Source organism: Sardina pilchardus, chromosome 22, assembly GCF_963854185.1.
Source record: "Sardina pilchardus chromosome 22, fSarPil1.1, whole genome shotgun sequence".
NCBI lineage: Eukaryota > Metazoa > Chordata > Actinopteri > Clupeiformes > Clupeidae > Sardina > Sardina pilchardus.
In genome coordinates this window covers 22,965,821-22,982,591 of record NC_085015.1, presented here as the reverse complement: position 1 = coordinate 22,982,591, position 16,771 = coordinate 22,965,821, and the positions used below count along the sequence as shown (strand labels likewise).

General features: G+C 47.6%; 1 protein-coding gene across 1 annotated transcript in view; it reads right to left on the bottom strand.

Annotated features, from left to right (window-relative positions):
• myo1d (myosin 1D) overlaps nucleotides 1-16,771 on the bottom strand; it is a 91,262-nt gene that overhangs the window by 16,774 nt on the left and 57,717 nt on the right. Inside the window, exons 17-21 of the mRNA XM_062526409.1 lie at nucleotides 15,750-15,973; nucleotides 14,276-14,414; nucleotides 13,731-13,835; nucleotides 13,466-13,579; nucleotides 7,780-7,934 (exon numbers count right to left, since the gene is read on the bottom strand). Of these exons, the coding sequence (XP_062382393.1) occupies nucleotides 7,780-7,934; nucleotides 13,466-13,579; nucleotides 13,731-13,835; nucleotides 14,276-14,414; nucleotides 15,750-15,973 (737 nt within the window). The remainder of the gene's footprint in view (nucleotides 1-7,779; nucleotides 7,935-13,465; nucleotides 13,580-13,730; nucleotides 13,836-14,275; nucleotides 14,415-15,749; nucleotides 15,974-16,771) is intronic.

The following is a 16,771-nucleotide window of genomic DNA, read 5'->3' as shown; positions in this document are numbered from 1 at the left end:
AGCTGCCATTAAGAAAAAGGTCAGGAAATACGAAATGTGGGAGCTGAATCTACAATTGTCCAATCTGGGTGTCCACCTTGATGAGGACAGTTCCAATGACATGAAAGACAAAAAGAAGACGAAGCAGGCACTCCAGAAGCGTCTCATTAGTGAGCTGCTGAAGATCCACGTGGACAGAGTCAACAAGAGGGCTAAAGAACTCCAAATGAGTAACCCATATATTATTACACAGAATGTGTTCAATTATGGGAATGCCTCACTGGAGAGTGAACTTCACAAACGTATGGACAATGTTGAAGAAAACAATGACAGCACTGATGGACATGAAGTGGACAGCACTCTGAGTGAGTAGAAGTGCAGATAGGCCAGTAGAACAAAAGAGCAAAACTCATAAGTGACTTTTCGACGTAAACATTGAGGAAGAGTCATTTTTTCACGTCATGTCATTTTTTCCAGCTCCGACTCTGATTTCTGCCGAGCACTTGAACAATGAGACTGTGAACAAGATGCCAAACGATGGTATGTACCAGATATTCATTTACAAGGGAACAAATTGAACAAAACAAAAATAACCTATAACCTATATAATAGGTAATAATAGTTTGTTTTTTTCTGACTAACTTTCCTCTGTAATGTACAGGTGTAAACAGCATCAGAGTGAAAGTTGGCACAGGGGAAGGTGACAAGGCAGAATTCAACATGGCAAATGACTAAGTGTGAAGAAGTGCCTGGGACTTGGACTGGAGATGAGAAGGAGGACAGGAAATCCCTTTTTGCTGTCTGGTTCTTCTGTTGCTTTTTTTTTTTTTTTTTTTTTTGCCCCTTTTGGCAAAAGTTGTTCAGTAAAAGTTGAATTGAACCTAATATGTTCATGTTTCCTTCAATAACTTCACTTTCATGTGTACTGCTAAATTTGTACAATAAACCATCTGCCCACTATAATACTCTTCTGGACAAATCTGACAAGTCAAGTTTGTACCATAAAATGATGGCCATTATTCAATGACGGATTGCAGGCTACTTTATTTAGGACTATAAATTAAGACTATAAAAATAGACTGATGCATTTATGAAGAAAGCTCTTTCTTTCTGATGACAACTATCAATTCCATAATGGTCCAGGCACTAAAGTAGACCTACTGTAGCTCAAATATCTTTTTCCTTTTCTCCCTCGAACAGTCTTATCATGACTTGAGATCATAATTACTGAAAAGCCAGCCATGTGCCACTGAAACACTGGAATGGTGAACTGTTGGCAAAATGGGGCCTTCAACCTTCAGTGGCTAACAATTAAATAGGCTACTTTTACACGAGTCTGTAGTAGCCTATACGATATGTAGCTTACCATAGCCTATACGATCATAGCTTTACCATAGCAGTTTCAATCCTTCAAGTCTGACTGACTGCAGGCTGACATAGGTTTCCAATGTAACGTGCAGTCTTTCTTTCAATATACAAAGATGTAAGCGAGTAATGTGAGACATTCTCAGCAGCACTTAGTTAGCACATCTAGTCACATGCTTCCTTTGTCTTCCTCCTGCCTCCACACCTCATCTCTCTCTCTCTTTCTTTCTCTCTCTGTCTCTCACTTTTCTCACACACCCAAAACATCCTTTCACCCCCATTTTCTGCTACAGACATAACATACTTCAGTCTCCCTCAACACACACAAACACAGACACACAGACACACAGACATACACACACACACACAGACAAAAACACAATATCTTTCTTTCTCCCACCCTCCCCCTCCTTGACTTTCTGACATTGTTTTTCTCTCCCTCCTTCCCACCCCTCCCTGCCAGTTCTGTTTGCTCCTCTCTGCAGAGTGGTCCATTAACAGTGTTTCCACTGGCACTGAGTGGAGCATGGCCCAGTTTCAGCTCTGGATGGGATGGGATGAGATGGGATGGGGGCACAAAGAGAGAGAGAGAGAGAGAGAGAGAGAGAGAGAGAAAGAGAGAGAGAGGGAGAGAGAGAGAGACTGGTATAGAAAGTGATCAGAGGCCAAGCTGAGATCAATACAGAGCCTGGCACGTGATTGAGCTGACTCAAAGAGAGAGTGAGAGTGTGAGAGAGAGAGAGAGAGTAAGAGAGAGAGAGGGAGAGAGAGAGAGGGAGAGAGAGAGAGAGAAATGGAGAGAAGCAGAGAGATGATGGTCCAAAAAGGGTCCAATTACCACTAAAACTCCTGGTGCCGTTTACAGCCGTCACGGCCTGAGCACCTCTGCAACAGCTCTGCTGCCATTACCAGAGGTCTCCGCCACACACGGGCCACACGCTAACTCAAACGGAACGCCAGCTAACGAGCCAATTAACTCCTCACACATGACCCCAGTGGGAGAGAAGAGCTGAGGCCTTTAGCCACCTCCACCTCCACCTGCCCCTGTGTTGGGACTCAGTGGGAAACACACTCAATCTCTCCCTCTCGCTCTCTCTCTCTCTCTCTCTCTCTCCCTCTCTGTCAGGCTATTATGAACTGACTGAGACTAAGTGTGTTTATTGTCTTTTGACTGAATTTGTGTGTGTGTGTGTGTGTATGTGTTTTAATGTGTGTCTAGGGGGGGGGGGGGGGTAGTATGGTCTATTTTTTCTTGAAAGTCAAAATAGTCTCGGTGGCTGACTGGGTCCATGGTCACCATTGGCTTCATTTAGACGAGACCAAACCTCTCATCAACTCTGGACACAGGGAGGCCCAGAATGGAGGGGACCATGGCTGACTCTGGCCATTCACGGCTATTCTCTGCCCCCTCAGCCCCTCCGTCAGCCCAGACACAGGGCTTTCATTAGAGGACAGCACAGGGACACACATGGGGCTAAAGCTGCCACCAGAGGAGACTTCTACCAAATGAAAGAGAAAAGAGATAGAGAGAGAGAAAGAGAGAGAGAGAGAGAGAGAATGAGGGAGAGAGAGATGAATGGGAGGGGGTAATTTAAAGAGATTACACAAGCAGAGGAGAGAGAAAAGAGGAGCGAAGAAAAAGCGAATGGGGATCAGGGGGGGTACAAAAGGCGTCTGGCACCTCGCTGAAATAGTTCCTGTTGTGGGGACAGAGAAACAGTAGAGTTCCTGTTTGTGTTGTTATTTTTTTGCTTTATTTATCGCTCAACTGGGCCCCTGGAGGGGAACCAGCCGTTTGCCTCATCCCCGCGTCATCCTTTAGCAGGGGCTTGCCCAGTAGAGTGAGTAAACAGGCCTTTGTGTGCTCGAGGAGGGCTCACTCTCACAGGTTTCCGGAGTGAGTTACTGACTGTGGGAGGAGGTTATTTCCCTCGCCCCGTCGCAATCACCACCGCAAGTGATCAGCGGATCAATAGTATGGACGGCACGTATATGAGTCTTCTCTCTCGGTGGGAGTATTGGACTGGGATCAAGCGTCCCCTATGGATGTCTATAGACCTTTCGTTAGCGGTTCAAATGGAAACACTTAGCATGGGGGCTTTTTGGAGCAGCCAGACACAGATTAAATTACTGAGGCTGTGCGGAAGATCTGATGAGACCGAGAGAGAGAGAGAGAGAGAGAGAGAGAGAGAGAGAGAGAGAGAGAGAGAGAGAGAGAGAGAGAGAGAGAGAGAGAGAGAGAGAGAGAGAGAGAGATCACATGGGAAGGGATAAAACCGTCTACTAATGTGTGACTGTGATTTCCCTGATTCTCCTTTTAGGGTAGACCCACTCAGAGAATGATAAGATAAGGCTATACGGCTGTTCACAGGTACATATATCCCTGGGTTCCCTTGGAATGATTAATGTATGCAAGAGATGGCCCACATGTTTCCAAATCAGCTAGTCTCTAGGTAACAGCCAGTATGGTTTGGCTTTTGGTACGTAGGTTTGAGTCACTTGGTCGTTCATGAGTTCAGGGTGATGGCCATTAAATATAGAAACGTTTAGTACAGTATGTCTGAGACGGTTTTCATTTGTGCATTCACATTTTTAATGCGCAAACAAATTAAACTAGTTGTAATTTTCAGTGTTATCATATGAGGTGCCATCTTGGTCTCTCACTTGAGCCCCCCTCCTCTCTTTCTCTGCACCCCCCTCCCCCATCCCCCATGTCTGATCCAGTGAGAGTATGGTGGAGGTGCAGGTGGTGGTGGAGGTGGAGGTGGTGGTGACGGTGACGATGCGGCTGTGGGGATCCGTGCTCCTCTGTGAGAGACTGACGGTGCAGCCGTCGCCACTGTCACCGTCGCCGCTGCAGCAGCAGCAGCAGCAGAGAGAGAGAGAGAGAGAGAGAGAGCAAGAGAGAGAGAGAGAGAGAGTGATGGAGGGAGCGCTGCTGCGTGGTGTGCATGTCAATGCGGGAGCACCGCGGCTAAATATAGAGTGTGCCAGCCTCCACAGAGGAGCAGCCTTAAATATTTCATCTCCAGAGCTGGAGGAAGCAGAGGGAGAGGGGGGGGGGGGAGAAAGAGAGAGGGAGGGGGATAGAGAGAGAGAGAGAGAGAGAGGGGAGAGATGGAGAGAGCAGGGAGGGAGAGAGAGAGAGGGGAGAGATAGAGGGAGATGGAGAGAGAGGGACAGCAGAGGGGGGAGATAGAGAAATAGAGAGAAGGAGAGAGAGAGAGAGGGAGAAAGGGAGGGAAACAGGGAGGGGAAGAGAGAGAGAGAGAGAAAAGGGGAGACAGGAATAGACAGAGAGAGAAAGAGGGCAAAGAGGAGAGATGAAAGGAAGCATGTAGTCTGCAATGTTAAAAAAAGATGCGGGGATGAGGGTGACACACAAACACACACTCGTACATAGTGCCACACACACACACGCACACACACACACACACACACACACACACACACACACACACACACACACACACACACACACACACACACACACACACACACACACACACACTTACCTCAGATATACACACACATTCACACACAGACAGATACTATTCATGCTTGCTGTGCAAAAACTAGAGGGGTTATCTGGTAGTTTGTGAACACTGTTCTGCATCAATGTAGATAAGAGCATTATGTTCTTATTCACATGTGGCTTTGAGTTTGCCTCTCCGACAGTTTTAGCGTTGAGATTGTGTGTGTGTGTGTGTGTGTGTGTGTGTGTGGGTGATAATCTATTCACAGTAGCTGCAAAAAGTGACAGAGTTGGCAATTTTTTTGTCAACCCCCTTAAAACATTTCAAAGGAGAGTCATGCATAAACTATAAGTACCTTCTGTTTCTTTACTCTAAAAATATATTGTTCTAGCTCCACCAAACTCTGGTGCTGTGTGCTTCATATGCAATATTAGTGAACTAAGTCAAGGTTATGGTCACCGCAAATTCTATGTGGGAAAAACCCTTTGAAGGTAGAAAAACATCCTTTAAAAAATCAATTATTCCACAAATAGGCTCTTATAAAAGGCTCTGAGTCAGAATCAGTTCAATCTAAAGACGAATATTTTTCCTGAAGTGCTTAAAAAAGCACACAATGACGGTACCGTTCTTTTGAATAGGCACCTAAGGGAACTTAAAATCCATTAATTTATCTCTTCCACTTCACCTTGATGAACAAAAGCCCAGAGGCGGCAAAAAACAATCGGCGTTCCCCAGTTGTCTCAGAGCAGAAGCGCTTATCTCTGGTCTCAGATCAGTTGAGCAGCCTATAGCCCAGCCTTGCTTTTGATGAGCCGAGAGGCAAGTCTGTTGCTGCATCAGCGCTATGCTACAGTACATGCGTGTGTGTCCAGCTAGGCTTGCTGGCTTACAGGCCTCTGAGAGAGAAAGGGCAGCAGCCTTGACTGCAGGTAAAGGAGAGATAAAGGTTAACTATACATCTACTGGGAGGACGTTAATGTGCACGGACAAACACACACACACACACACACACACACACACACACACACACACAATTATCTGCAGTGAACAACACTGTGGAAAGCCTGGCCCTTTGCTTCCCTCATGCATCACTTTGATAGATGAAGCTAAGGACCGAGCAAGCGCGAGAGAAAGAGAGAGAAAGAGAGAGGGAGAGAGAGAGAGAGAAAGAGAGAGAAAGAGAACAAGAGAGAGAGAGAATGAAAGAGAACTCCACACATCGCAGGTCATTAGTCTGAAAGGTGCTGACTTTACCGCCGTTACAAAACGAGCGAGGAGAGCCTCAGCGCTCCGCAGTGAAACTCGTTTATTTTGACAAGGGCACGTCCAGAAGCCCAGCTCTCGCGCTCCCGCCTCCTGACCGGGCCCAGCTCTCCACCACGCATGACTGGACACTGTCAGTGGATGTGAGGAATCAATTCACAATCAAGCCCCCCCACCCCAACACACACACACACCCTCTCAATAACCTCCACTGAGCGCTTTAGTATCAGCACAAGGATTAAGTTGGTTAAGATCAGCCCGAGTATATGAGAGCTTCTCCAATGCATAGGGCTCTCTGGAGATAAGGAGTGAAGTTGTGTTATGGATGTCCCTATATGGTGTTGGAGAAGAGAGAGAGGGGTTTATTATCGGATGGGATGGGATGTGCAGCACTAAGCATATTTATTCTGGGGTGGCAGAGAGGACAGGGAAACAGAGATAGCATGGGAGTCAGAGGATCTGCTTATACTAATGATATGTGTTTTTTATTTTTTAATAAAAACAAAACTCTCGCATATCCTGATCTGACCTCTCTAATCTCACTATGTTTAGTAGCAGAGGAGGTGCATGTGAACGCGTGTGTGTATGCGTGTGCATGTGTGTATAAGCAGACCAGGGTCAAGCATGTATGGGTGAGCATATACACATGTGTGTGTGAGCGTAGAAGCAAATAAAACACTGAAAATCGGCAGGAGAGAAGATAACAGAAATCCCACTGCGCGTAATATCGTCAGCTCAACACAGGCAGTGACTGTTTCTGATGCTATAGCTACAGTAGTAGCTCTACTCCAGGAGGCTACAGGCTGGACACATCAGAGGGCCCAGCGCTTCCCTGCACAGGGGCTTGACAGAGACTCAACATGAGAAAGGGACAAGCAGTTAAAGTGCAAAAGATTTTTTTTTTTGTCAAAAAGATACGGGCTGGTGCACCATGATGTTTGTGAAAAAAAGGTTGCATTACTTTTTGACTTTTTAAATACATTTGTGAAAAGTCTGAAATATGTGGCATCCCACAGTGTCTGGGAGGAAATTAAATGAGATGATGAGATGATGCAGAGCTCGAGAGGAGGAGATCAGACAAAGAGGCTGCGCTCCTACAAGGCCGCTGCTCAACTCGTGCTCTGGTTGCTCAGTTGTGTGTGTGTGTGTGTGTGTGTGTGTGTGTGTGTGTGTGTGTGTGTGTGTGTGTGTGTGTGTGTGTGCGCGTATGTGTGTGTGTGCGTTTGTTTTGGGGTGTCCTTGTGTTTTTGTTGCATCTAGCTTTCTGTCTGTGTGACGTATGTAGTGAATGTGGATGTGGCCAGAATGTCATGTGGTCTGACCCTTGTGTACTCAGCCAGAAGCGCGACACCTTACTGTGTGACTCAGCTGGTAGCGGAAGTGTCCAGGGCACCTTTTGAAGTGTCTGTCTGAACGTGGTTTGAAGTGTGTGTTTGCGCATGTGTGTTTGTGCACCATCTGAAGAGAGAGAGAGAGAGAGTGTGTGTGTGTGCGTATGTGTGTGTTTGTGGATAATTTAAAAGCGTAGGTGTTTGAAATTGGTATGAAATGGAAACGTTTCAAAAGTCAGTGTCTGTGTGCACTGTGTGTGTGTGTGTGTGTGCATATGAGTGTGTGGCAGCGACAATCTGTGTGTGTGTGTGTGTGTGTGTGTGTGTGTGTGTGTGTGTGTGTGTGTGTGTGTGTGTGTATTTACCTTTTGAAGTGACTGAACAGGGTCCCCACCAGCTCGCCGATGCGGCTCTCCCCCGCTGGCGTCATGCCTTGTAGGCATACCACCAAATCTCGGCCATCCTTGGTGTGGAAGACGACCAGCTGGTCTTTCCCTGGGGACACACTCATTCCAGTCACCTGGGAGTGGAGGAACAGACAAAGACACACAGAGAGAGAGAGAGAGAGAGAGAGAGAGGGAGAGAGAGAGAGAGGAGAGGAGGTAAATCCGGAGTCTGGCTTTGCTGTCACATCTAAAGGCCACAGCCATTACTTAGCACACATTAGTCTTAGCCAGGAGAAGCTTCCAGAAAACATCAATACCTGAGCCCTGCGAGAGCGAGACTGGACACAAGAACAAACCTGCAGTATATCAGAGGTTACATGCACTACAAACAGTCTAAACATCCATAAATATAAACATTACATAAGAGCAGGTAAGCACAAGACAGAAAAAGTGTTTTTTTCCCTCCCGGTATGAAAAACACAAAGTGAAAAACCTGCTGAACCAAGCCAAAGCAAGTTATTCCAACTAAACAACTCTGCATCATTTCAAAAATACTTGTCTTTCTCTTTCTAAATCTGAAAGTCATTAATTACACTTTCTGAACTCCAGTGGACTTTCCCTGCTCTTTTTAGAAGGCAATCGAGAGAAGAAGAAAAAAAATAAAGACTCACAACACCGCCACTTTCATAAATGCCTAGCAACGGAGCCAGAAACTCTAATCTTAACCCCAGGAGATAGGAGTGGGTGTTTTTCGCACGGTGTTGAGTAGGAGCAATGCACTCCGTCAGCGCCCGTTTAGTCTTGTTCGGCGTTCTTCTAATGACTGCTTATTTCCTGCTGGCCTGACCAACTAGAGGACCTACTGCTCAAGCGCTTTAGGTAAAAAAAAAAAAAAAGACGTGCGCACACACACACACACACACACACTACCACACAGACACACACACACACACACACACACACACACACACACACACACACACACACACACACACACAACACACACAAACACACACACACACACACACACACACACACACACACACACACACACACACAAACAAACACACACACACACACACACACACACACACAAAGACTGTCCACATACACACATACTGTAAGAACACAAAAGAAACAAGTCCTTCCATATGCTTGCTGTTGTGTGGAAGAATGCTGATTTGTTTTTTAAAGACATGGTGGTGAAGAAGGTGGAGGAATGAAGTCCTTCAAGGGCAGTATGAGCTGAAGGGACGTGTGCAGTGATTAGATTGGTTCCTGTCCCTTCGACGGCAACCCTGTTATTTTGTGGACACCTCTCTGCGTTGTTGAGAACCATTTAAGGATGATTACCGCAGCGCGGCTTCAGAAGATGAATAATGAATCATTTTTCTCAGAAGAGCACAAGGCCCTGTGGGCACTGAGACTCGGGGGTCAGGGGGGACAATCAGCGCTATGCGATATAGGAAATCTATGACCTTGGTCACTCACGAGTGTCCAGTGGCATTTCCCCCACCGCAGCTACATTTCCGCTTTACAGCCACACAGGTGAACAATGCTCAGCGTGTAAGGCAAACAGCTAGGCAGCTTAATGATCCTTATCTTATTCTTCCCCCCTCTCTCTCTCCCTCTCTCTCTCTTTCCCTTTCACTGACTATCTGTTCCTGTCTTTCTCTTCCCCCCCCCCTCTCTCTTTCTGTATATGGGGCTCATTGAACACAGGCCCAGGCAGTGGAAAACAGCCTTGAGGGGACGTAAGCACATGGATTCCCCAGTCGAACGCCACACACACGAGAGGCGAAGAAAGGAGGAAAAAAACAAATCACTATTGAAAATCGATTAAGAAATGAAAGAGCCGCCGCTGGAGTCGATGGCATTTATCTTATCAGCCTAAATTTAGTTTGTGCCCTGTCTGCGACACCAGGCGGCTCCCCGGCAAACACATCTAAGCCACAGGCCTTGAGGCAGGGGAAGCATTTAATTGCTTGTTGCTGGGGACTAGTTGTTGTTCATTGCATTTGGTGCGGCGAATGAATGAAAATAGCTTTCCCACAATACCTTGCAGTGCCAGCTCGATATTTCACCTGCACCCTATAATGTTTAATTATCCTGTATTGTTGTCGGATATTGTTTCCATCCCACTGCACATCAATGACTTCTCATTTTATTTAAAATCGATGAAAAATGGAATGTAATATGTAATATGGAGCGCCGGTTTGGATCATGTCGGTGACATGAGCGTCCCAAGGAGGGGTGCTGGTGGCGCGGGGGACCTGAAATGAGGACAGGGCTGGACAGAGCACGGCGCGTTGGCCAGAGAGACTGGACCGCTCTGGTCCTGGGCCGCCTGTCATCATCGCTATGGTGATGGGGATCGGGCGCCCTGGCTCCCCGGAGTTCGTCGCTCTGTTCTCCAGGGGAATGAGTTGGCGGTTATGTAACGCATCCAAGGCTCCCTGAGAGAGGAGAGGAGTTTGGGTGTGGGGGGGGGAAAGAAAGAGACAGACACAAGAGAAAAGCAGAAAGGAAAGAAGAGGGTTCGGAGAGGAGGAGAGATGAATGGGACTAGGAGCTGGAGAGAAAAGAAAGGAACAAGGAAAAGAAAGTGGGAGAAGAGGATTGAGGCATATACAGTATGGGGGAGTAGAAGAAGACAGAGAAATACGTAAGAAAAGAGGAGAGAGCGCAGGAGAGACAGAAGAGAGAAACGAGAAGCATGAGAGAAGGAGAGAAAGAGAGAGAGAGAGAGAGATGCGGTGAAAAGGAGATGAGCAGGAGAGAACAAAGGATGAGACAAGAGCTTGGTGGTGTTTGACTGGCGGAGGGAGATGGCAATAATTAGCCAAAGCCCTGCAAAATCCCTCTGGCATCTCCTGCGACCCACTGTTCCACAGGCACGCTTCACTGGGGCCTTACGCCATTATATAAGGAGCTGCATTTAAATCTGCTGCTGTCTGATGAAACAGCATTAGTTGCGTTTACTCTTTAAAACCTTTGGCTCTTCTAAAGCTCTTACACAATAAAATAGAGAGAGGAGAGAGAGAGAGAGAAAGAGAGAGACAGAGAGGGAGATGGGAGACTGAGAGAGTGGAGGAGAAGGAGTGTAGATGTGTACAGTATATGTGCATTTATGTGTGTGTATGTGTGTGTGTGTGTGTGTGTGTGTGTGTGTGAGAGAGAGAGAGAGAAAGAAAGTGACGTTTAGAAATGGAGAGAAAGATGGAGGGAGGCTGAGTCCACTGACAGAAGGATGTAGCCTAGGTATTTAAAAAGGGAACAGAGTGAGAATGAGAGAAAACAGAGGGTGAGGGTGCGAAAAGGGAAAACACAGAACACAAACAGCCATCACCGGAGGGGAACCTACGGGCGGAGGCTTGTGCACATGCCCGGACTGCAGCGGCAGACATCAGCTGATCCGCCGCCCCGCGCCGTCGCCATGGCAACCCCGTCTCCTGGGGGAAGGTTGGCATGACAACGGTGGAGCCAGGAACCGACTGGGAGGCAGGGAGGAGAGCAGGAGGAGGAGGAGGAGGAGGAGGAGGAGGGGAGAGGCTGCTGACAGGCAGGCAGACAGGCAGGAGCTGCACATTGGAGGGTGGTGATGGTGATGAGGAGGGGGAGGAAGGATGACGAGGGGGGATTGGTCCGAGGATTAACCACGACTTATTCCAGTACCACAACAGCGCTGGCTTAAGCAGCGGGGCCCCCGGTCTGTTTTCATTTAGCCACGACACGGTTAAAAACCCTGGCCCCGTTTAACCACACTGTGATCATCCCATAACGGCGGCGGGGCGGCTTAGCCGTCAGATAAATCATCTCTGGGCAGCGCTGGCAGAGTGGACACAGTGGACGCGTCGAGGGCCGGCCGCGTGCTCTCGCGTGCTGACCCACTGCCTTTTGTCGGCCACCGCCGCCACCACCACCACCACCCCACCCCTCCTCTCCCCGCCCTGCCCCGGCTGCACTGACAAATGAATCCAGGGGCCAGGGAGGGTTTAGCAGGGCAGCGGTCCGCGCTAATCAGCTAGCGCTAAACGCTCTTCCCCTACAACCAACCTTCAGCCATCGATCGGGCCGCCCCGCGTGACTCACTGAGCCCGTTTCGCTGTGCCTGCTCTCAGCCTCTCTCTCTCTCTCTCTCTCTGTCTCTATCTCTATCCCTCTCTCCTGATAATGGTGCTTTAGAGGTCCTCAATGGTGCGCTTTCTTACTGAGCGCTGAGCACTAGGTGTCCCTGTAGTGTGCCGGGGCTAGTCTCCTTGTGTTGACGGAGTGTGCCGTCGAGCAGCTCGGTGGGGTGTCAAAGAGAGCTGCACTGCAGAGGACAGAGGACATTGGGGGGGGGGAGCAGGCTGAGTTCGGAAAGGTGGAGAGAAGATGTACAGTACCGTAATTTCCAGACTATTTGCCGCGGCTTATACATTGATTTGCTAAATTTCTTCAGCTATGAGGTTAATACTGGGGGGCAGTTAATATGGTGTCAATATGGTTTTGTTTCTTTTAACTTGCATAAAATACTGTCCTGCGGCTTATACACAATGCGGCTTATATGCGGGAAATTACTGTACCTCAGTGTGTGTCCACACACACACACACACACACTTAGACACACAGACACACACACACACACACACACACACACACACATGAAGACTGTCCACATACACACATACAAAAGAACCTGGGAAGGACTGCAGCTATGAACATATTTTCTCCAGCATACTAAATTGTGCTCTCATCTACATACTATATATTTAGTTTTCTTACATCTGTGCTTATTCATGTTTACGTACAGTACATATGGCACTGCACACACACATCTGTGAGCACACTTTCACTCACACACACACACACACACACACACACACACACACACACACACATGCGTGCACACACGCACACACACACACACACACACACACACACACACACACACACACACACTCCCCATCAGACTGCCCGGCCAGTCAGAACAAATGGCTTTGCTGCCACAGTTGTCACCCCTGGCAGTGCTTGCTCCTGGGAGGGTGTAACAGGGAGGGAAAGCGGCTGTCCCCTCTCTGCGGTGACTGATGGCCCAGGCATCTCTCGGGGAGGGGGAGCCTCCCTCAAGGTCGCCCTTGCAAGTGTTAGCCCCGGCTATAGCGCCGTAATCCCACAGACAGTTGCGGAGGTCCCTGGCTTCAGCCATGCTAAAAGCGCGACGGGGCTTGATCACACAGGGGCAGAGCTCGGATGAGTTACGCAAACTAGCTTCTAAAGACACCAGTGACTGATGGAGGTGTTCTGGCCCTAATAGACGTAGACATAAGGTAGACGAGTTTTAGTGGGGCGCCGTGCTTTCAGTGATGTTCTCTGTAGAAATGACCTGAAAAACCTAGATTATTTTCTTGAACGAATTTCCAAATGAATCCTACCACTTTATTAAGATGGGAAGAGGCCAAATGAACAAGTGATTTCAAAAGCTTCTCTTCCCCCCATTATCAGTCAGTGAAATAGGACACTAACCACAAAGACATGATTACTGCCTTTAAGTTCATTAGTAGAAAGGAACATGCTCAACTCATCAAAACTAAATGGTAAAAGGTCTGCAGGATACAGTGCACTATACAGACAGTGCTGTTACTTGTCCTTCCATTTCCTCCCTTAAGGGAGAGCCACTTACATTATAGAGAGGGATGCTCTTCATTGGTTTGTACTGTTTGACGGGGTCCATCTTGTACAGGTGTCTATCCGTGATGAGCACAGCTCGGTCCGCCGATTTGTTGAAATGGTTGATCTACAAAACACAATTTAATGTTACATAAAAAAAGGCTTCTTCACACAATACTCTATGTGGGTATTACTGAGCCTTTTCTGAGAGCGAGTGCAAGTCTATCCACTAGCTGAGGACTACTAAACAAACCTGTGAGATGGCACAAATATCTCACCTTGCGGACATTAGAGGAGAAAAGGACCCTCATGAACTTGTCCTTGCGTTGAAGGTTGCTGGACACCAGGGTGAAGGAGGAGGCCGTCTCAGGGCTATCCCGCTTCTGGACACACATGACCAACACATTGCATTACATTTCGACAGGCAGGTACTGCACCTTCATACACACATGGCCACATATCTAGTTCTCATGCATGAACTATGCTGCGGAAGCATTGAGCAAATTTACATTTCAGTTTAATTTCACTTATAGAGCGACAAAACATTACATATGTCTCATAGCGCTTTTACAGAGTGTTAAACAAACAGAGAGAGCCCATGAGTGACAAGGGCGAGGAAAATATCCCTAGAACTGGAGATACATATACAGTAGGAAGAACTCATCTGCCTAGGGTCAGTTATAGTACAGTAAGGTCAGGTGAAATACATGTTTGTGGTTAAGTTCTTGCCTAAATCGGCAAATTGACATGACAACAAGATATTAAATTAGCTTTAGCTAATCTTAAGACTTGGATGCAGTGACCACCCCAGGCCCATACTCACCAGGTAGTTTCCCTCCCAGGCTCTCTGCAGCCCCAGGTCAGCTCGCTGGCCCTTCAGCAACTCCAGCGTGGCCACCTTGGCCCTCACCTGCAGCGTCTCCTCTGGGGAGAGGCCTTTGATCAGCGACCAGCCCCACCACCTGGAAACACAAGAGCCTCCTCTTAGACAAACTATACTGTAGGTGACTTAAAAGCTTCTGAGAGCAAGATGCCCCCCGAGCGTCTGTCTGAGCGTCTGTCTGCTTTTTACTCACTGACTCAAGGTGGAACTGCCCTGTATGATTCTGTTTGATTTCCTGTCCAGCATTTTGTTGTATTGTTTCATACAATGTAGTAGTCTGTATGTTAGATGAAAATACTTGAATGTAGAATGTAAGGGGTACAGTGACTGCCAAACACTGGATGACTCGGTGCCCAAGTTGAGGTTTATTGTATCTGTCTCAACACAAAGACCTGAACGTTTTCCCTTTTCAGCTTTGAGCTGTCAACCGTGCTTTCCTTTCCCCTCCGCTGTGCAGAGCACTGGGAAACTCTCAGCAGTTCAGACGCAGCTTTGAAGAATTCATCAGATAGAGCTTTGATCAGGATATCATCAATATCTACAGTCGAGGTGCACATGGCAGGTCGCAATAACAGGTGTGCCACAGAGGTTGCCTGGTAGAAAAGGTAAAGGCAACTGACAGACAGTGAGGTGGATGTGGACGCTAGTGGCAAAGCGCGAAGCGCTAATCGCTGATTCCCACACACCTGTGAGGAACATCAAAAGTCATCCGAAGGCTTCTCATCCACCATAGCTAATCATTGTTTCCTAAGCTTCGGAAGTGAAACCAGGTGGGATGCCACAAAGCAACCCAGGCAACTGAAAGCCATGCCTCATGAGCAGCTTATGTTAATGTGGCAAGTTAGCTAAGGACGCTGCCTTGTCGCGGTTCTCTTCAGCACAGAGAGAGAGCTAGGAGTATCATGATAGAACTACATGCAAGAGCGGTAAGCAGCGCTGTGCCAGGCCATCTGTCTGGGTTTGTAACCTCACCGAGCCCGTGCCCTACTGCTTCAGGGCAAACACTGCCATGGATGACGATTAGCGCTGGAAGCTAAAATGAAATATTAGCTAATGGGCCTCAGGGTTCTGTAATCTTGCTTCCTGTTTGTTGTGTGTTGTCAAACTGAGGATGTCTCTTAGTCACATTAGCCAGTGTGCTCAGGATTGTGTATGCTAAGAAAGGCTTAAAAGAAACCTTGTAGGCTATTTTAGAGTTAAATAGGTTAGATAATGTAGGCTACTTAGGTATACAGACCAGAGACTGGAGACACAGCACTCAGAGAAGCAGATAATTGTGTATCCTGTAAAATATCTCAATTCCATTTTAATTAAGCGTATCCAGTGGAGATTCAGACAAGTCATTTTAAAAAGCATAAGTTGAATGTGTGGCTGACCTCCCATCAGTAAGATGATGGTATCTTCTTTGGCCTACCTGTTGTAGATGTTTCTAATGGCCTCCTCGAACTTGCGCAGCACTTTGGGCGGCGTGGGCCACTTGACGTGTTTCCCGTTGTCCTTCATGCTACGGATGTTCTTGAAGCGGCGGTTCACCTCACGGATGTAGGACTTCACCTTGTAGCGGCGGTAGGCCCGGAGGATGATGGCGGCGGCTCGCATCCGCCGGTAGCGCATCCGGGCGATGGTGCCACGCCATACCTAGAACGAGGGAGAGAAAACGACAAAAAAAAGACAGCGAGACAAGAGAATTATTAGGTTAGCCGTTCGCCATAGCGAATGACCTACGGCTATTCTCCGCGCTTTCAAGGAATAAAACACCGCGGCAGAAGGAGGAAGTGATCAGTGTCTTCGCTCTAAACAGGAGGAATGGTCCCAGTCCCTAGCAACCACGCTCCCGTTGACAGGATATTGCCCTGTCTTGGACTGAATAATAGATGATAATGCATCTCTGGGGAGCCCTCACGGCTGTTAAGTTGCCAGTAAAAGCAAGGCCATATGCTCTCTTCACTTCTCATTGACTCGAACAGGAGCAGGCTACAAACAGGCAAGGAAACTGTAAACAATACAGAGTGACTCTATGTTCTACTGGGAAACACTACTGAGGACCTGCATTTCCAACATTGCCCTCTCAGTGATATGATATCATACGCGATCATATAGAAAGGAGCTCAGAAATGGTCTGAAATTGGTATGGGGAGACCGACATCAAGGCAACAGGCCCAAACTGATGGCTACATTTACAGCAACTACGCCCTACAGTATCTGCAGGTGGAAAACAATGAACACTGAACGTTAACAATAAGCAAGAGGATCATAAAAACTTTAAAAGCTATTCAATGTTACAGTCACGTCCTTTAAGAGAAACGGATCTCTTAACCTCAAACTGTGACCTAAAGCATTTGAAGAGACGAGGCCAGGCTGAACATTCATTAGTCTCATAAAGGAACACGGGCAGAAGCTAACCATCAGCAACTGACCGTCTCTGTATGCTAAGGC